This window comes from Apteryx rowi, unplaced genomic scaffold (assembly GCF_003343035.1).
Source record: "Apteryx rowi isolate R43461 unplaced genomic scaffold, aptRow1 scaffold_15, whole genome shotgun sequence".
Lineage (NCBI taxonomy): Eukaryota > Metazoa > Chordata > Aves > Apterygiformes > Apterygidae > Apteryx > Apteryx rowi.
In genome coordinates this window covers 1,062,703-1,082,650 of record NW_020447752.1, presented here as the reverse complement: position 1 = coordinate 1,082,650, position 19,948 = coordinate 1,062,703, and the positions used below count along the sequence as shown (strand labels likewise).

At 40.6% G+C, this 19,948-nt stretch overlaps 2 protein-coding genes across 6 annotated transcripts in view; both read left to right on the top strand.

The window, feature by feature from the left end:
* Nucleotides 1–1,029: 1,029 nt before the first annotated feature.
* On the top strand, nucleotides 1,030–6,365 carry ARPC3 (actin related protein 2/3 complex subunit 3). Of its 3 annotated transcripts, XM_026058680.1 has the most exons (8): nucleotides 1,127–1,191; nucleotides 1,694–1,820; nucleotides 2,455–2,554; nucleotides 3,787–3,863; nucleotides 4,148–4,216; nucleotides 4,500–4,626; nucleotides 5,177–5,271; nucleotides 6,079–6,365. In XM_026058680.1, exons 3-8 carry the CDS (start codon nucleotides 2,473–2,475, stop codon nucleotides 6,139–6,141), a joined length of 513 nt encoding a protein of 170 aa, XP_025914465.1. In that variant the 5' UTR covers nucleotides 1,127–1,191; nucleotides 1,694–1,820; nucleotides 2,455–2,472; the 3' UTR covers nucleotides 6,142–6,365. The 3 variants fall into 3 exon arrangements, with proteins under 3 accessions (XP_025914467.1, XP_025914466.1, XP_025914465.1); XM_026058682.1 differs by lacking the exon at nucleotides 1,694–1,820 and having other exon boundaries at nucleotides 1,030–1,191; XM_026058681.1 differs by lacking the exons at nucleotides 1,694–1,820; nucleotides 6,079–6,365 and adding an exon at nucleotides 5,876–6,069 and having other exon boundaries at nucleotides 1,102–1,191.
* A 1,505-nt stretch (nucleotides 6,366–7,870) lies between these two features.
* ANAPC7 (anaphase promoting complex subunit 7) overlaps nucleotides 7,871–19,948 on the top strand; it is a 20,653-nt gene continuing 8,575 nt past the window's right edge. The window contains exons 1-13 of one of the 3 annotated variants that reach the window (XM_026058856.1): nucleotides 7,871–8,058; nucleotides 8,876–9,062; nucleotides 9,462–9,581; nucleotides 11,188–11,299; nucleotides 11,546–11,699; nucleotides 11,803–11,945; nucleotides 12,752–12,869; nucleotides 13,291–13,487; nucleotides 14,924–15,148; nucleotides 15,580–15,730; nucleotides 16,558–18,665; nucleotides 18,844–19,081; nucleotides 19,587–19,712. In XM_026058856.1, the coding sequence (XP_025914641.1) occupies nucleotides 7,958–8,058; nucleotides 8,876–9,062; nucleotides 9,462–9,581; nucleotides 11,188–11,299; nucleotides 11,546–11,699; nucleotides 11,803–11,945; nucleotides 12,752–12,869; nucleotides 13,291–13,487; nucleotides 14,924–15,148; nucleotides 15,580–15,730; nucleotides 16,558–16,747 (1,698 nt within the window). In that variant the 5' untranslated portion in view covers nucleotides 7,871–7,957 and the 3' untranslated portion in view covers nucleotides 16,748–18,665; nucleotides 18,844–19,081; nucleotides 19,587–19,712. Of the gene's footprint in view, nucleotides 8,059–8,875; nucleotides 9,063–9,461; nucleotides 9,582–11,187; nucleotides 11,300–11,545; nucleotides 11,700–11,802; nucleotides 11,946–12,751; nucleotides 12,870–13,290; nucleotides 13,488–14,923; nucleotides 15,149–15,579; nucleotides 15,731–16,557; nucleotides 18,666–18,843; nucleotides 19,082–19,586; nucleotides 19,713–19,948 lie in introns of those variants that run through there. The other 2 variants (XM_026058858.1, XM_026058859.1) reach the window with 2 other exon arrangements.

The window sequence follows — 19,948 nt, the reverse complement described above, 5'->3', positions numbered from 1 at the left end:
AGTTTTGTGATAGTCATCATGGTCACCACAAAGAGCTGAAAAACCTAATTCCTCAAGGCTTAAAAACATAGTGCAAAAAAACTGAATATATTTATTTTTAATTATTATTGTGGAGGTTAACCTCATTATGTGGGGAGTCTTTTATACCTGAGCGTAGCTAATCACATCAGCAGGTGCTTATGCCTGAACTCTGCCTTGGATTCAGCGACAGGTAGTCAGAGGCTGATGTAAGTTTGCCAGTGCAAACCTAAATGCAGGCATGGGCAATTTTAAGTTGTACTGGCTGAATTAAGCCATGCAAATACTGAGGAAGCTTTGGTGGCTTAGCTAACTTCCAAGCTTGCACATCCTTGGGGTGAGTCATGCTTGTAGGGCGTTGAAAGGAGAAACCTAAGTCCTATGGTTGGATTACTTTGACTCAGTTTCCACATCTCCCCATTTTTTCTCCCTGACTCATGCAATGATGTTATGCTCAGTCATTTGCCTGCGGACAAATGAGGCATGCTGGGTCACAGGGAAGGTTATGGCTAGACTTTTAACAGGAGTGGATAGCTCAGTGAGGCTCCAAAAATAGTATACCCCTCCAAACCCCCAACCCAGTGCAGTAGCCCCACTTGTGTGCTTCCTCATACCCAGTGCAGCACCAAGCGCTCACAGCCCAGCCTGGCTGGCTGCACTTCGCAGGTCAGGTCGCAGCAGGAGGGGCACAGGAGTGCTGCCCATCAAGCACGCACCAGAAAACTGGCTGCAAGCAAAGGGCCCCGCTCTGGTGCCCGGTGCTTTCCGTGCTCTTATCAAGCTCTGATCCTCGCAAGGGAAGGAAGCTCGCCTGTGTCAGCAAGGAAGTGTGATCTCACAGCTGCTTGAAAGAGGGCAGCATAGCACAGAGGACTCGAGAGGGCTTTACTTGCAGTGCCAGCCAATGCAAAGGGAGAGGGAGGGGGGGAGCAAACAAATCCCCCAACCGTGTGCGATTTCAAAGCATATTCTCCTGCGTGGCTGTGTTTCTGCAGGGAGCTGCGCTCCCTGGGTGGTGCGAGCTGCAGGCCTCCCCTCTGGCTTCCCCTCCTCGCACCGCCTCTACTACCTCATTTCCTGCAGCACAGGCAGAGCAGGAAGGTTTACTGCAAGCTGGTCACCGCTCCCCTCTGCCCGGCCCTGCCGAATTGCATCCTGCCCTTCGAGATGCCGGTGAGGGGGATCCGCTGCACTCGCACCGGCACGCTGCGTGCTTGGCCTGCCCCAGCTGCTGGGAGAGAGGGCAGGAGGGCTTGGGAGAGGGCGGGCAGGCCTGCGAGGGCAGATGGGTGTTACACCCACTGCTGGGTGTAACAGGGCTGGGGTAGGGGGGAACAGGCTTTACTGCTTGGGTCTGACCATGGGCAGTTGCGTGCAGGAGAGACGGGGCTGTAGCTGCAGGAAGCCTTGCTGGGAAAGGGCAATTGCTGTTTATGGGAGGCTGCTGCGAGGCTGGTATCCTCCTCTTCCTCTTCCTCCTGTGAGGGATCCTGCCTGCATCTCTGGGGTGCAGCTAGCTGTGTTTCTGCAGTTAGGAGCCTGGCAGTGCCCCCCCAGCCACATCTCTGGGCACTCCCAGCTGGCTCCCCTGAGAAAGATGGCATTAAAGCAGTGCTTTACCATGGTTTAGTTCATACCATCTTCCTCATGATGAAATAAACTGATTTCCTGCTAGGTGCTGCTTATGCTGTTGCTGCCCCTCAGTTGCACTCCCCTGCTCCCCAGACCCCTGCAAAACGACTGCTGGGACGAGATGAAGGCTTCCTAGTGGCCTGGAACTGCACAGTGTGAATGTTTGGAAGGTGCCTTCAATTAGACTCGTCAGTTTTTAAAAATCTGTTTCCCAGGAAGAATCTTGTCTTTTTTTTTGTCACTGACAAATGCCAGTTTTAAAGTGCACAGGCTGGTCTATTTTGGTATTTTGTGGATATGCGATAAGCCTGGATTTGTTTATTATTATCTACTATTATTAGTTAGACATGGAATAAAATACAACCTTTTTTAAGGACCAAGTAACTTAAAAAAATTAATTTTCCCTCATACACTTCTATAATGGAAAGCCCAGTAACTTAGGCAGGAGAACAGGGCTGTTACCACCTCAGAGCTGTGCCGAGTGGGCTTAGACAGCCTGAGGGTAAGCAAATGCATGTAGATCTACCATACCAGTTTTATCATATCTTCCACCACTGCTACCATAAACAGTGTCTGTGATGATTCTTTTATGGTCTTCACCAGAATGTCATCGAGAGTTAGGCCTAATTTGAAAAGAGGCAATCGTTTGTGCAAAGTAAAATTGCTGGAAGCATCACTAACTAAACTCTGAATCCTATTTAAGGGACGCCCAGGAGACACTTCAGAACAATTTATGTTGCCACGAGGACAATGAAATGCCTATTTTCAGTAACATTCATAGCTAGCCTTCCCCTCTGTCCATAGGCTTACCATTCAACTTTAATGGATTCTGATACCAAGTTAATTGGAAACATGGCACTGTTACCCATCAGAAGCCAGTTCAAAGGCCCGGCACCTCGGGAAAGTAAGTTTACAATAATCTCTGAAAATTTGTTTTCATATTGCTCGTAATCACGTCACAGTTTCTTCAAAGCCAGCTCTAGCACTGCTCTGGTATACTGGGCATCTCAAGTATATGCTTTCTATCAATGTCCCTGAGCAAATGGGATGAGAAAATTATGACCAAGATTTAACCAGGCCTTTTAGATCTTGATTCTCAGAGTGAAGAAAGAAGCCATGGTTTAACAATGGAGTGCTTTTCAGTTGGTAGAGGAGGAAAAACATTTTTAAATGTTTAAGTGGTGTAAACCAGGAAAAATAATTACTATACAACAGTTATCTGGAAAAACTGTGCTGCCTACTCCCTAATTCTCTTGCTTTAGAAATTAAAAAAAAAAAGCCTACAGTTACTATTTTCATGCTTCCTCCTCGGGTGCTCTACAGTCAAGTTCTACTGTGGTTTTTCAGTAGGCTTTGAGGACTTGTAACTGGTGTGAACCCTCTGACGTAAGAGGAAGTAGAGGTTGAGCTAAAGAGAACTAGCACTTTGGGGCTGAAGCTTTAGAGTCTCTGCTGTGCTGAAGGATGAGGAGTAAGAGAGAGAGCACTTTAGGGTACGCAGCTTCAGAAATTGAAACTTAAATCCTGGCATCCAGAGTCCACTGAAAAGTTTTACAGGTAGCCTGAAACAGATTCCACTTCAGCACTTCAAGTAGCGCTTCCCAGGCATATCTCACAGTAGTGTGGTGTTTCAGTTTGAAAAAGGAAACATTTCTGGATTTAGGCAGTCTTGTGTTTTAGCAAAAGAAGGTGAAAGTTGCAAGTGAGCTTGCGACTATATATTGTCCCCTCCTTTTTTCAAAGAGGATAATGAAGAAGTTTGATTGTGGTGTTGTACTTTCTCCAAAAGTATTTGTCTGCCCTCAGAAGAATTTTATGCTGATAAATTACTCAACTGGTAGCAGGAAACAGTATGAAATTGCTGAATTGTTGCCCTTTGTGAAGTGAGAAGCCATGGGGGAAAGGAGGAGAAGGGAATTAAAATTCCTGCTAAAAGTAGGAAGCTTAAATATTAAGGTCTGAATTCACCAGTCTTTCACACTGCAATAGTTACAGCATACTGGTGTTTTCTGCTGTTTGTAAATAGCAAGATATTTTCTTTGCAAGAATAATTGTTTATGTACTTCAGTGAATGAAAGTTATGGCTGAATGTAGTATGCTGGTCCACTGTTTAACTCTCCATTTCTTTTTTGTTAGCTAAGGACACAGATATTATAGATGAAGCCATCTACTACTTCAAAGCTAATGTTTTCTTCAAAAATTATGAAATTAAGGTAATTTTTTGAGATACTGTGCATTCAGAAAGTCTTCAGAGATTTGGTGCTGTGCATATAAATTTATTTGCAATACAATAGTTCTACCAGTTAACAAAAACACTCCTTCCTCTCACTTAACTTTTTAAGTTCGGTAAATGTCTTGAATTGCTAATTCCTCTCTTGTGAGGAAACTGTAGGCCAAAAATGGCCTGAACTCATTCCTGTTTTAAACTTTTATCAGTTCTATAAAGTCTTCCTTACTCTAACAGTGCTTGAGAACTGTGCTTACTTTTATTTTGCAGAATGAGGCTGACAGAACATTGATCTACATAACCCTGTACATTTCTGAGTGCTTGAAAAAGCTGCAAAAAGTAAGAGAACAGAAATCTGAGTGAAGGAGGGAAACTGAATCTGTTCTGGAGATTGCATTTAGGAGAATGTTTGATGATATTCTCCTCCTATTGGCACAAATAATACTGTTCACCTCAGTCCCAGTTGTCAGATCCACAGATATTCCAAAGCTGTGGATTGCCAAAAAGATGTTACATTGCTATCCTTGATGAATCCTTATACGTTACAGATAGATGAAATGTTTGGGTCTAATGCTCCGTAAGCTTTTGTTTATATCTTTAATCATTTGCCTGTTTTTTCCAGTGTAACTCCAAAGGCCAAGGAGAGAAAGAAATGTACACATTAGGAATCACTAACTTCCCAATCCCTGGGGAGCCTGGCTTTCCACTTAATGCCATCTATGCCAAACCTGCCAACAAGCAGGAGGAAGGTAAGAATAAAAAAAAGACCTCTGAAGGCTTGCTTTGGCCTGGTGTTTACCAGCTGCATTCTTGTGGCTATGACTAGAAAAGTGACCCATACAACTGCACCTTCTAGATCTGTAGTTCTGTCTTTGAGTGCACCGTAACCCAGATTTTCTGACCTCGGGGGCCCATGACTCCCCTGAATCTATAGATCCAACAGAACCAATAAGGAGTGACTCTGCCTCTTACATTAACGTAATCGCTAGCTAAATCCTGTAACTGAGCCCAAGCCAACTGCTGTGCTGGCAGAACAATAGGAAGCCCACAACAATGAGCAAAGGTAACTAAGAGAAGAAAACAGTTTAGATGGTTGTCTTTACCGATACAAGTATCGTAACAATCCCAAGTATGGCTGCAATTTGAATAAACAGACTCAGCCAGCCAGTGAGTGCCTGCAGATGTGCAAACTTGCATTTTCTGCTTTAAGCAGTTATATCTATTGCTTCCCTGTTAAATTCAATTTGACTTGGTGCTGCCTCAGTTTACACCCTATTTTTCGCTTCTGCTGTGTTTCAGAGGTGATGAGGGCCTATTTGCAGCAGCTGAGACAAGAAACTGGTCTTCGGCTTTGTGAAAAAGTATTTGATCCTCAAAGTGACAAGCCTAGTAAGGTAAGAGTTTAATGTGATATTCACAGAATTAATGAGAGACTTGGTTTGTCTTTCCAGAAATATGTGGAGAGAAGTAAGATGATGGGGTGAGGGATGAGATGTGGGTAACTTTGGAGCAAGCTTCCCTGGTTTTACAAGGCTAGTGCAATAGCAGACTGCAATTTATCAGTAAATTTAATTTGTAATGTGCCAAAACAGCAAATGCCATTTTAGGTTACTTTAAAAAGCAAGGTGGTAATAAGTGTGTCTGGTTAAATTCTTTAAAGTATTGCATACTAGTTGTTGGCTGAGGATTCTTTAAGTTTTCAGGTAGAAATTCTCAGGCATGGAAGATACTGTTCATCTTTCCAGTGGGCTCTGATTTGATGACTTCTTTGAAGTATACCAGTCTGCTTCATATCCAGATTAAAAAAATAGACAATCAAGGCATTAATTACCTGCTGTCTGTGCATACATTTCATGTGTAAACATGACTGCATTTAACATTAAAATTAGGCTAACTTTGTTTCAAAAGGATAGTTTGCTGATGCATCCCTTTTGTTTATTATTATATTGGAACAAATAGTAGAAAGTTGAATGTCCGACTTTATTTTGATGTCTACAGCCCTATATTATAATTCCTTGGGTCCACTAAGGTCATCTTGATCACCTGAAATTCCAGTAGAAACCAGCATGGAAAATTGAATGTGCAAAACTGGATTCTTAACATTTGCCATTTGTCAGAGGTTGAACACCTGAAGTTCTCATTTTGTTTATCTCATGGAAGCTACTGTTGTGCGTCTTCTGATTTTGTACTTGCTTTTCCAGTGGTGGATCTGCTTTGTGAAGAGACAGTTCATGAATAAGAGTCTGTCAGGTCCCGGGCAGTGAAGAAGCAAAGCAGCAACAATGTCAGGCATTTCCACAAGTTGTATAAAGTATTTTGCCTTTATTTCGGATATATTTTGTACTATGGAAGAATTAAGTGCTTATGAAGAAAAAAAAAAATCAGTCAATGAGAAAAATACAGAGATGAAACAAAAAGATCATTTGAGTACTGTAACCCAATATTATTAAGCTGGTGCTTAATAAATGATTTCTAATATGCTGTTTCAGATGCAGGCTGCTTTATTATCAGTGGCTACAGCTAGCATTTAAAAACAGGCTTCTGTCTAAAGAGAGAGATGTGTAGGGGGCTGTGTAATTGCTCTGCTGGCTAGAGTTTCGCTGTCATGTGTCCCTGGAAAACATGCCTCTCGTGCTATGTTGTCAAGTGCAGTGATTTTTACTTTTTTTTTTTCCCCCCCAATAAACTTAGCTTGTAATTATTGTGGTAACTGCTTTACGTCTTCAAAGAAATCCAAGTTTTGTCTTTGGGAAAAGGCCTTCATTACTGTGTAGTGGGAAAGTAATCAACAGGAAGTGAATCATTCCTGTGAAAACAGGGGATTAATACCAGGGCTGTAGCCTGCAGCAGTCTGCAGTACATGTTTTCTAACAGGTCCTCCTTTGCAGAACAGTGCTCCATTGTAGAAAAACTCCTTCAAAGGGTATCATGAACAGATTACATACAACTTAGTCCAAGGCTGCCTTTGTGATGGCAGGTTCAGTCAAATACAACCACAGCATGATCCTGGCAAAACCTGAGAGTTTTGATCAACCAGATGATTTACTGAAAAAGTGTGAATCTGAGTTCAGCATATTCTCCTGAGCTGTTCCTTTCTTTTCTGGTAGCACTTATGGCTCTCTCTCCCTACAGTACTAACATGCTTTTTTTGTGTTACTACCACCGGACTTCATATGGAGCAAGGTATGGCCTGGCCCATTTGTCTTTTGAGAGCTGTACTCTTCCCCAGGCAGCTACTATAACAGCATGTTCTTAGAAAACCAAAAGCTCCCACTGGTTTAAATGGGAGTAGCAGTCACAGGACAGTCATGTTTTGCATTCTCCTTTTTGCAGTAAATAATAAAGGGGGAAAAAAAATAACAAACAGTTTGGTAAGCATACAGAAAAAAAATCCCTGACATGACTGAATTGATGTTGTGTGGCAGTTTAACTGCAGTTTTACTGGTGTGTGGAGTCAGCTTTCCTTTCAGCTTATACCTCATAGTTAATGGGGGCCCCAGCGAGGCCTCTCCCCTGCTCAAGGCCCAGAAGAAACCTGTGAGGGTTCCTGCCTGTGAGGTTACATACACTGCACGCTAGTGGTCTTTTAAGGATCTTTCTCCTCAGTTACCTATTTCTAGAGGCAGGTGCTTCATGATCTCCGAGACCTCTGTCACACTTAGCTGCCGTGGCCAGTTGATTTAACAGCCTCGGGAGGAAGAGGGCCAGCCGCAAGAGCTGTGCAGACAATGGGGGTAGCACGAACCTCTTCCCGGAAGCCGCACAGTGAAACCGAACTGCGGCTTCGGCGCTCTAAAATGGAGTCGCCCCCCTCAGGCGGCGAAACCGCCCCGCCCCGCGCCGCCCCGCGCCTCAGGGCACCACCACCCGCTCCTGCGCACGCGCGGCGGCGGCGGGGGCCTGGCGCTGTGCCGGGCTGCCCGGCCGCGTGCCTGTCGGACAGCGCGCCTGTCGGGCAGCGCCGCGGGCGGCTGCGGGCGGCGGCGCGCGAGGCCCCCTCGGTGGCGCCATTTTGGAGTGGCGGCGGCGGCAGTGCCGGCGGTGCCTGGTTCTCGTCCGCGTCCCGCTCTCGCCGGCAGCATGAGCGTGGTGGAGCACGTACGGGAGATGGCGTCCGCTGGGCTCCACTCCAACGTGCGGCTCCTCAGCGGGCTGCTCCTCACTATGAGCGGCAACAACCCGTGAGTGGCTGGGGGGAGGGGAATGCTGACAGGACCGGCGCCGCCGCGGGCGCTGAGGGGGAGGCCGGGCAGGAGAGCGCAGGGCCCGCTCCTGTCCCCGGCCCTGCCCGGGCTTCGGCCGCGGGGCCGGGGAGCCGCCGCGCAGCCCGCGGCGTGTGGGGGCTTCCCGGCAGAGAGGCAGCGGGTTTCTCCTTTCCTGCCGAGGGTGCCCCGCGCGGGGCACGGCTCTCCGACTGACTCTGGCGATTGCTTTTCTCTCTCAGGACTTCCCTGTGAGGTAGCTTCTTATATTTTGGATGGTTTCTGAGGAACTTATTAAAGCCACAATACAGTTCTGAAACTTTAACTTATTAACATTTCTGTAAGCGCGTTGGAATTCTTAAAAAGATCGCTTGTAAAATGTAGGATGTAGATTGGGGCCAGGATAGCTGTACAGGAGCTGGGTTGCCTTTTAAGCCCGAGTCTGTTCAAGCAAAATGTGCTTTAATGGGCCTTTGCAACATACGGCTTGTTATGGGGAGGATGGAGGCCACTCCATTATGGAAAGCAGTGGCCAAGCAGCTAAATATAAGTTGTTTTTGCTGATGATGTGTCAAAAATGGCTTTTACCTTTGTATGGTGATATCAGAAAGTGGCAAGATGATACCTTTGTGAGGAGATAATACCAGTTATCCTGGGACCCTTCCAATGTAGTAAAGAAGCAGCAACAGTTGGAAGTTGAAGCCAGATAAACCCAAGCTAAAAATACTTTGGATCTGTAAGTTTTTGTTCTTATGCGGCTAGCTCATCTCCACCTCTCTGTTTGCGTTTCTTCTAGGGAATTGTTTTCACCATCTCAGAAATACCAGCTCCTTGTATATCATGCTGACTCTCTCTTCCATGACAAAGAATACAGAAATGCTGTAAGTAAGTATACAATGGCCTTGCAGCAGAAAAAGGCGTTAAGTAAAACTTCAAAAGTAAGACCTTCTACTGGGAACGCTGCATCAACTCCCCAAAGCCAGGTATTTAAAAACTAACTGATGTGCTACATCAGATGGTCATGCACACCTTACAATTAATTTTGCTAACTTAATATTGTCGCATCAGATAAGACTTGCATTAAAGAAACCAGATCTTTAAGAATGTTTTATATTTAAAATATCAGTGTAGTGCTTTCTAGTGAAAAACTTAATTTGATCCTGAACATGAGATTTTAGTACATGTAATTCATGCTTTTCATTTGTAGACAAAAGCAATATGAGCTAGCAGTAGGCTATACTGGTAGCTTTATTGCACTGCATTTTGTTAACAGTAGTGTAAACATTAATGAGAAGCTTTATTCACATTTTTTTAGACAACTAAAACAGCATCATGCTTCAATGTTTGTTTGGTTGGTTTTTTTTGTTTGTTTGTTTTTTCAGTGTTTACCATCTGAAATTGAAGTGAAATATAAAATGGCTGAGTGTTATACAATGCTGAAGCAAGACAAAGATGCCATTGCTATCCTTGATGGGATTCCTTCCAGACAGAGGACCCCAAAGGTTGGTTCTGGCAGACATTGGTCACAAATACTTGATCAGCTTGTCTTGAATCTGTAGTCAAAAATGAAAATGTAGCTTATAGGTATAATGATATTGTGTGTTAGTATTTGTTTTGGGTTAGTTAAATGTTGCTTGGAAACACTTTGTGAAATTAGCTTAAGTTAGTTGAGTTTATTTAGTATCTTTTCTTTAAAACCAGACAAACGTTGTATTGCCTCTGTTGGAAAGAATTCACAAAAAGGTGAGGGAGTTAAATATTTATCTGCATCTTTACTCATTTGTGTGAATTGCCTGGTTAACTCTTCAGTACTGCACATGGCAGTTACAGAATTTTGTTTATGTACAAGGATGAAGAAACCTTTTTTGATACTGAGAGTTTGTTTAATACTTGTATATCCACACATAAGGTTTGAAATCTCTACTATCCATAAGTGAACGGTGGTCCCTTTTTGGATGTTCTCATATGTTGTTTTCATTGGACAAAGAGTAGTAGCTGGTCTATACGAAAACAATGTGGATTGCATCTATAGAAATGCTTATGTGATTGCAAACAGTTGAGCTACTGCAAATTAGTAAGTGATTCCCACATAGCAAAATAAATAGCTTGCTGCAGTTCTGAGGCAAACATATAAATATGAGAGCTTAACCAGACGTTTAAATTACTGTACTGTCCTTTGTAGGAGGAGCCAGGTACAGTCCTAGTTTCCATGGAGGAACACTGGACAGGAGGGACACACTGTCCAAAGCTAGTGTGGAAGCGAAGATAATGTAGCCTAGTTAGCTCACAAGGTTAATTGTTCTGTAGGGCATCCACTGTTAGCCAGCCAAGGTAATTTGCTAAATTGTGATTGTATTAAAACATTTGTTTGAATCGTGCATAGTTGCACCAGAGAATGCAGTGCGTAAGAAATGAAGTGCTACTCCTCATCACAGAGTGTGAGCCATGTGAGATCCTTGAACATGTTAACAGTATTCCTGTATTGTGTTAGCAGTGTATCTGGCCTGGATTCTGGTAATGTCTAGGCGTACTGTCCAAATGCCAACTTATAGAACAGAAAAAAAGGAAGGATTGAGAAAAGCAAACTTTTTACCCATGCACACTAGTAAAATAAAATACTATAGCAAAAACCAGCTAGTTGTGCTGTGTAGAGCTCAGATCGTTTCTGTTCTTTCATCATCATCATCATTTTATTCAGAAGCTAAATGGAAACTTTCTCTGCCTTCCTAAGCTAATTCTCTCGAAGACTTCCATTGGTATGGAGAGAACAACTGAAAGATGTAATGTAATGGATATGCAGGTCCTTCTTGGCATCATATATAAACGCTTGCCCATCTTATGACTTCATATATGCAAAACACTGAGATTTCAAGATGCACTGTGCAAATAGAAAAGAATGTAAATTTTATCTTTGGACTCAGAAAGAAGAAACAATTTTAATTTTATAGTATGCAGTATGTTATAGTGATTTCGGAAGAACAGGTAATTTTATCTTCTGCCCAGAACAGGTGGGAGGGAGGCAGGCATGCTTGAAGACAAAGTTGTGACTTTTTCTTAGTATTTCTCCTTTCTCATAATTGACTCTACCAATGCTTCTATTGCTTGTAGATCAATATGATGTTGGCAAATCTATACAAAAAAGCAGGTCAAGAACGCTCATCTGTTACGAGCTATAAAGAAGTACTGAGACAGTGCCCTTTAGCACTTGATGCCATTCTAGGTAGGTATTCTGCACCCAGTATTTCAGTATTAAAGTGTTATAATTCAAATTATATCTGGGAGTTACCTAACTCTCTTCCATTTGCATGTAATGTGTAATGCCTATCTTATGCAAGTTATAAAGAACACTGTAACAAACTGCTTGTATATGCTTGCCAAGGGATGGAGTTTTTGGTCTTCAGACAATTAACTTGTCTCAAAAGCAGTTTATAGTGGCTGAAACTGAATCAGGTGTCTTTCTGAACAGGCTTGCTCTCGCTCTCGGTGAAAGGTGCGGAGGTGGCCTCTATGACAATGAATGTAATTCAGAGTATTCCCAACTTGGATTGGCTTTCAGTGTGGATCAAGGCATATGCTTTCGTACATACTGGAGATAACACTAGAGCAATCAATACCATTTGGTAAGAGTTCAAAGAGCAGGATGTAATCAAATAATACATAATATTTATATATAATTATATTAAAGATGGCACTCATTTAACAGGCATTTCTTTTCTCTTTAAGCTCTTTAGAGAAAAAGTCACTACTGCGGGATAATGTAGACTTACTGGGGAGCTTAGCAGACCTATACTTCAGAGCCGGAGATAATAAAAACTCAATTCTAAAATTTGAACAAGCACAAATGCTGGATCCTTATCTAATAAAAGGTGAGTAACTGTAAATCCTCAAAGAAAGGTTACCTAGATCTTGTTTAGCTAATGATCTTGTGGGTAACATTAGAGCAGCAGATACATGCAGTTAAGCATTGAGTGGAATATCGAATATTGCTGTACTTGTTTATCAATTCAGAATTTACATTCAGAAGTTGTATATGTTAAACAGTTGCTGGTAGTTGCACAGATTAAAGTAGGTGTTTGTGTAGAGGGTCATTTAAAACTGTAATTGTCAAGAAGATAGCATAGTTATATATACATTTTGCCAAAGAAGCATATATTGAGAATAATTTAGTGCAAGAAGCTTATGTGTTTTATTTCTTGTGAATGAACTTTGCATCTTTGGAAAAAAAATAGAATTTTTAAATGTTTCTATTTCCTCCTACTGTTCTGTTGGAATGAAGCCTATGGTTTGTACTGAGTTGTACCATAATTTCATCAGTAGTATTTTAAGCCACCAGTACGTCCTTCTGCTCCAGATAAGTGGCCCTGTTCTACATTGTCCCCTTCTCTTGGCACAAGGGTTGCAGTGAACTGAATCAGGAAATATTAACTGGTTAAAATCTTTTGTGAGGCCGTAGCGTTTCCTCACTTTGTGTTACTGCACAAAAAGTTTATCAGAGAGGGAGTCTTAGTCCTAAAAAACATAGGATTTCAGAGGAGCTGGTAAAAAGTGTTATAAAACATTGGCTCTTGTGCTCAAATTCCATTGGGTCCTTGATATTTGTATGCCATGAACGTTTGAACTTTGTAATGAATAACTCTGATAACATGATTGATCTTGAAATGTTTCATTTTAGGAATGGATGTATATGGTTATTTATTGGCACGCGAAGGTCGACTAGAGGACGTAGAGAACTTGGGCTGCCGTCTCTTCAACATTTCTGATCAACACGCAGAACCCTGGGTGGTATCTGGGTAATTTGTTTTCTTGCCTTTCTTCCCTTTTTTGCCTCAACTCTTGATTTGCTGCATGAAGTGGGTTACACATGATACAGGGGATTCAGCTTTTTGTGTTCAGAAGGTGCTTTTCTACCCTACATGTTCTGTTTTGGGGGTAACTTAAATTAACTATAAATATCTATTTTGGTTGTTTTCTATATGTTTAAAGCTCTTCAAGTTATCAGGTTGGTGATATTGAATAGCTGTAACAGTTAATATTCACATTGCTTCTTTCGACTTTTGAAAAAGAACAATTTCTTTTTTCCTGAACATTTTTTTTTTAACTTTAAATGCAAGAAGTTACAGTTGTCAGTACTCCCCCCCCCCCCCAGCCTCTGTGAATGTATGTAGGCGCCACAGGCAGTACATGTTCACAATCAGTCTCGTCTTTTCATAGGTGTCATAGTTTCTACAGTAAACGATACTCCCGTGCCTTATATTTAGGAGCCAAAGCTATTCAACTTAATAGTAATAGCGTTCAAGCTCTGCTACTGAAAGGAGCTGCTCTTAGGAATATGGGTCGAGTACAAGAAGCAATTATACACTTTCGTGAAGCAATACGTCTTGCACCTTGCAGGCTGGATTGCTATGAAGGTAGGTGAAGTAAAGCTACTCCCATGCAGTGTTGGTTTGGTGCTGGTGCTAAAGTTGGTGTAATTATTTTTATTGGCGGAGGAGGGAATAGATTGGAGTTCTTTGACCCTGCTAGCTTTCTAGTAAAGGAAGTAAAGGAATTATTACCACCCCCAAACCTGTAAAGCTCTGGTAGAAGCAATCGGATGAGAAGATCTAGGGAATGCATGTATTTATAAGTATGATTTTTCAGTGAGTTGTTTTTGAATTTTTTTGAGCTTGTTTAATCTGGGTATAAACAAATGTAAGTGTTTTGAGCAGACCAGTTTCAACTGATGACGTTAACTGGGAGTTGTACCCAGAGCTTCATTTTGTCATTCCATCTCCTAAATAAGAACAAGTTTAGATGACCAGCAGTTGAGAAGAAGGAAAAAATATTCATGTTTCCAGAGGAATGTGCATTTTCTTGCAGAGCTAAATGTAATGTTAATCTTCTCTTAACAAAAAAACAAGATGTGCAAGATTAAATAGAAATGGATGATACAGGTCCAAGTATGCTGTTTTTTAACAGTATTGTGTGTTGCTTGTGGAATAATTCAACTGTTTTAGTGAATTGTCATACAAAACTCTTGCTATGCTATGTAATGTGTTTATTAGAACTCCACTGTAGTTCTCTACTGATCATTTACCTATTTTGTATGATGACTAGCATCCAGAATTGCCACTTTTTCCACATCTTTCCCCTTGTTGTGGTCAGTTAATCATAGCAAATTCAGTTCAGGAATGGCTTACCATGTAAAAGCTTTATTGCTTTTAACCAGCAGTTATGAAATTATTGGTTAAGTAAAAACAAGGTGATCATGCTCTTGTATTCAGCAGTGAAATTAAAAAAAAAAAAAAAATATATATATATATACACACATATATATATATTTTTAATTTGCTCAGAATGGAAGTTGCTAATCTGATTCACCTGGCTCCTCCAGTTCTGCATTTCTTGCTTTGTAGTGGGCACAGCGTTGTAGATTTCCTGCTTCCCCGTTGAAGTGAAATGCATGTATTTAGAAAAACTGTAATGCAGTTTTATTTGTTTGAATGTTTCTTGTTTCCCTGCACTTAAGGAAGAAATGTGTAATCTGTCGCAACTTAGTCTTTTGTCAGATGTTGGCCTTGGAAAAAGGTCATCCAGGGGGTCTCATACCTCTGTCATAGGTTCCCTGTGAAACTGTGTGTTGTTTTAATCTATGTCCAAATTTCCCTCTCTGCAAGCTCCCTTGGCTTCTCTCTTCTGTCCCTCCACTTCAAAAATTCTTGGGTACAGTCACTTTCTCTATTGCAATTTGTTTCTGCTTATTGGAGTGTCAGTTTTTTGGAGCCTCTGAGTGCAAATAATTGAGGAGGGGTGAGTGTATACAGTACTAACTCAGCAGCTTTAATGGTTTCCTTTTCATCATCAGGTCTCATCGAATGTTATCTAGCATCTAACAGTATCCGTGAAGCTATGGTTATGGCAAATAATGTGTATAAAACTCTGGGAGCAAACGCACAGACGCTCACTCTGTTAGCAACAGTCTGTCTTGAAGACCCAGTCACACAGGAAAAAGCAAAAACGTTATTGGACAAAGCACTGACACAAAGACCTGATTACATTAAAGCCGTGGTAAAGAAAGCAGAACTTCTTAGTAAGTTCCTTTTTTCCATGTCCAATTTATTTGAGGCCTACTGTTTTATATGTACGTGTTCTGCCACCTCATCAGTGAGAAGAATGTTGCACTGATGTTACAGTTCAGGGATTTAGCAGTTCTATTCTGAAGGAAAAAGTACAGGAATTAGTTCAGTTTAGCAACTGACATTACAGAAGCACTTAAAACAATTGCAGACTAAATGTTTTGGCTGCAAAATATATGTATTCATGAGTGTAGCAGTTACAGCAACAAAAAACAATGTTAGGAGTTAAGCTTACAAAAAGTAACTTGCTACTATCCAGCATGCTGATAGTTCTGAGAGAAGAGATAGTTGTCTGTTGTGGTGGCTCTTTGTGTAGATTCTTTGACCTTTTTGTAGGAGATTTATCTAAACTATTAATTAAAACTATAGTTCTGCGTATAAACAGGTAGAGAACAAAAGTATGAAGATGGAATTGCTTTGCTGAGGAATGCACTGGCTAATCAGAGTGACTGTGTTCTGCATCGAATCCTGGGAGACTTTCTGGTAGCTGTCAATGAATATCAGGAAGCAATGGACCAGTACAGCATTGCCCTAAGGTAAACCTGAGACCTCTGAGATTGCAGTGTGCTTATGAGAACCAGTAGTCACTTGACTAAATTAAAAAATTGATCAGAATATTCATCAGAGGTGAATTTATGTTATTATCCTTTGAAACAAACAAAAATATTTAAATAACATTATGTCAATCATCAGGTTTTGAACTGACAACTGCAAAATTTAAGGAGACAAGTCAAAATTGCAATCTTAAGCCTATATTAGTGCTAAGCATGTCACCAGGCCTGCAATTTCTGGACTAACAGAAGGATTAAGTCATGGATTTGTTTATGGTTACTAAATTACTGTATAGTCAGATACCTTGGGCTCCACTCCTTTAGACTGGAAAGTGCTATATAAATGTGCGCACCTAAGTAAATTTAAACAGAGTGATTCAATGAAACGTCGGGAATCTAAATGTTGGAATGTTATCCTAAGTCTAGTGCATTATGGCCACAATAATCTACACGATTAAATGGGACAGCTGTTTTTACCTTGTATGAGATATATTTGGTCATAGTCGTTTAAACTGTAACCGCTTTGTCTTACTAATAATAATTAGCATTGTCCAGAAGAGTTGGCTAACTTTTCTGGAAGAATATGATGCTTAAATAGGTGCATTCTTGGCGTTCAAAATAACTTGTATAAAGACGCAATGCTTGGTGGTGTTATCAGCTTGAGGTGAAGTTGTATCATCTTTACTAAATTGAAATTCTTGATGTTAAGCAGAAAGTGCAGCAAATAAGATGAGACTTGGTTGATGATGATTTTCCTTATATTGGTGGTGTTAGGTTTTGGAGCAATGCTTTCTTTTTCTTTCTTTCATCAGTTTGGATCCAAATGACCAGAAGTCATTAGAAGGAATGCAGAAAATGGAAAAAGAGGAAAGTCCAACAGATGCAACCCAGGAAGAAGACGTGGATGATATGGAGGGAAGTGGAGAAGAGGGTGACTTGGAAGGCAGTGATAGTGAGGCAGCTCAATGGGCAGATCAAGAACAGTGGTTTGGCATGCAGTAAAGGATTCTCTTACTGATGCTTGTTTTGGCACTTGAACATACCATTAGGGCCATTCTTCTTTGAAGAACATCAAATACAATTTTATAGTAACAAAAGACTTTTTTTTCTTAATGGACACTGAAACCATTTAATAGTTCTGTGCATCTCAATGCCTTGAAGATTCTTGATGCTTCTTATTTATTAAGTGTAAGGGACTAACTATGTTAGAGGTTATTTGCAACATGTGTTTAAAAAAGTTTGTGCTAAAACTAAAAGCATTAGAATCCAAAATGTTTAAAAAGCCTATTGTTAATGGTGAAAACTGTCCAAATTGTGTTTGGGGCTAAGTATGCTTGATCCATATGTAAATACAGTGGTTTGTATTCCTTTGTGAAGAAGGTCTTGCTCTGTTGTTTGTATGCTACCATTTGGGCTCACACTCAAACTCCTGTTGAAGTCTGGAGGAGCTGCTTGGGTGTGACTGAAAGCAGCACTTTCCTCTTGCTGTGTTCGTTGAATTAATTTGTCTTTTTATATGGCATTACATGTGCTGTAAAGGAAAAGTTTGGTACTCTAGGCATCTCTGACTTACAAGACACTTTTGTAGCTGGCTGATTTCTATGTTTACAGAGTTGTACTAGTGCTGGAGAATTACAGCAATTTCCCCAATCCTTACTAAAACCTGTAATCACTTAAAGTCTCAACATGAACATTTATTTCTAAATGCAGTTTAGATTTATTTCAGCCTGTTACTAAAAGGTTGTACAACAATGACTCAAAGCACTACGCATTCTATATACAGCACTGACAGTTAGAATGATATAAGAATTCATCCATTTTCACTTGCATTGCTGTAGAAATGTTAAATTTTTTCAAATACGTATGGTATTGGTTTTGCCATGTTTATACACTTCATGTTTCTGTCAGATAACATTTGAATTCATGTGTTTTCCCTCACCTCTTGAAGCAAAGCTGCATTGCTTCCAGTACAAATTCTCAACATCATCCCTTCAAGGGACTTCAAACTTGAAATTTTTCTGTGGAATACAGAAACCTTTTCAGTTCTGTTGGCCTCACTTATAGGAGGAGGAATTACTTTTTGCTCTTATTTTTCTTTCATTTCTGGTCTCCTTACTTTTTACCAAAACATTTTTTTTTACCTTTATAGTGGCAATTTAGTTCCTATTGTATTTATTCTGTTGTCACAGGTACACTGGAGCAAGCAGACTATGTTTTAAGGCTAAATAGTTTTCATATCAGCCGAGGAGAAATTCATATTTTGTACAAATACGTGTCACACGGAAAACAAGCTTTCCCCTAATTGTAGATGTGTAACACGGATAAGGGTAAAGTATATCTGCCTCTGTGATACACATTATATAAATTAGAAAAATGCACAATAAAAGAACAGGCTCATGAGTTCTGCTATGGCCTTTTTTGGAAATATTCCAGGGTGTTATATCTTACAAAGAAAATGACTAAATAGTTTATCCATTAACACCCCCCCGCTCCCCAAAAGAAAACAAAAAAAACCCAGGTGGGTGTCTGTTCTTTTTGGGGTTTTAGACTTTCCGTAATATCAGATTGAATTATACTTATTTGAAGACTGTTTGGAACAGAAGAGCATGTGCTACAGTCTTGGTGATTGAATTAGCATAAGCTGTGACTGGTATTTCATAAAATATACAAAATGGCTATATTTCAATTATAGCACATGTTTTGGTAATTGCATTTTGGTATATGAGAGGCCTGAGCCTGAAAAATTTAGCTGTTTATACCATTGCTGTGTGACACAGTGAATAGATTTCAGCTCACTACATGTCTTCCATTACAGAAAGAAACGTCACGCATGTGCAAGCAAATTCCAAATACCTTTTTCTGTAAACTGCCTTGTTTTCTCCTCACATTCATCAAATTGCATTCTTGTTCTGAAAATTAGGTAGGTTCATTAGCTTCTTAGTTGTATATTCCACATCTATTGTGGAAATATTAATAGTTTTTGATGTTATTGAACTAAAGAAGGGCAACGTGTTTAAGATTGGATGAGAAGTGTATGAGATATATGATATGTATTGTTAGCTGCTCAGCCATCTTACTTCAATGATTCCTTTAAATAGGTCATTAATCAGAGCTGCCTTCACAGCTGGAAACCACCAGCCTCATGCATTTCTCTGAAAGAGTATTTACATAGAAGAGGAAACCTGAGAACCACAGTCTCACTGGCCCAATCTGTAGTATGTTTGTGGATAACCTGATAACCTCTCCTCTTAGAACAGAGGTGAAACTACTTCAACCTGAGCATGCTGTAAAGAAAACATCAGTGTGCATCTATGCAGCTTTAGAGAACAAGTCCAGGTACGCTTATTAACTTAGGATGGCTGTCAAAATACAGTGGTATCCTTGATACTTCATTTTTCTAAGAGCTTGCCTAATGGAAAAGTTTAGTTGGATCCTGCAAATAATAGCTCTGTAAGCAACTGCTGCATTAGGGTTATATAGTTTGTGTGTAGTCTTTGCTAATAACTGTACTGTAAGTGAATAAGAAAATTCAAGATGCCATATGTGGATTACATTTGAGATTATATAGAGAGATATATTTAGCATTGGCTTCAGAATTCTGAAGGGAACTTTTTTACCCATTAACGAACCTTCATTAGCATTCCATTTTTGGAATGCAGTCTCTGGTTTTGTAGAGATTTCGTACTGACAAATTCTGTGACTGTTATTCTAGTTTAGGGAATACAACACAGCCCCTAATAAGCAGCTGACTTCATTCTGTCCCTTAATCCTGTGTTGTGCCCACCAGAAAGATCATAAAACCAAAACCCGAAGTTCAGACTGTGTCAAATTTCCGATGTAGGCTCCCAAAAGTGAAGCAATTCTCGGGTGAGGCTGGAATGCTGTTGCCGTCCAATTGCATTGTGCAGCACAAGTGGTAGATTACCCGCTCTTTGTCATGGCTGCGAGGGCCCGTCCCTGGGGCTGGGTAAGGATAGAGTTTCGATGTTTGTTTGAATTCTGTTTGGCTGTCTCCGACTTGGACTTTAAATCACAGATGTCATTAACAGGTTTTAATTCTTTCCTACTTTAAGATAGGAAAAACACGGAAGCGATGCAAAGGGACAGAATTTCTTCAAACTTAAGGCGCTTACAGAGACTTAGTAAGGTCTTAATTTACCAGAATGTAAAAGCAATATGCATTGACGATGGGGCTAAGAATTA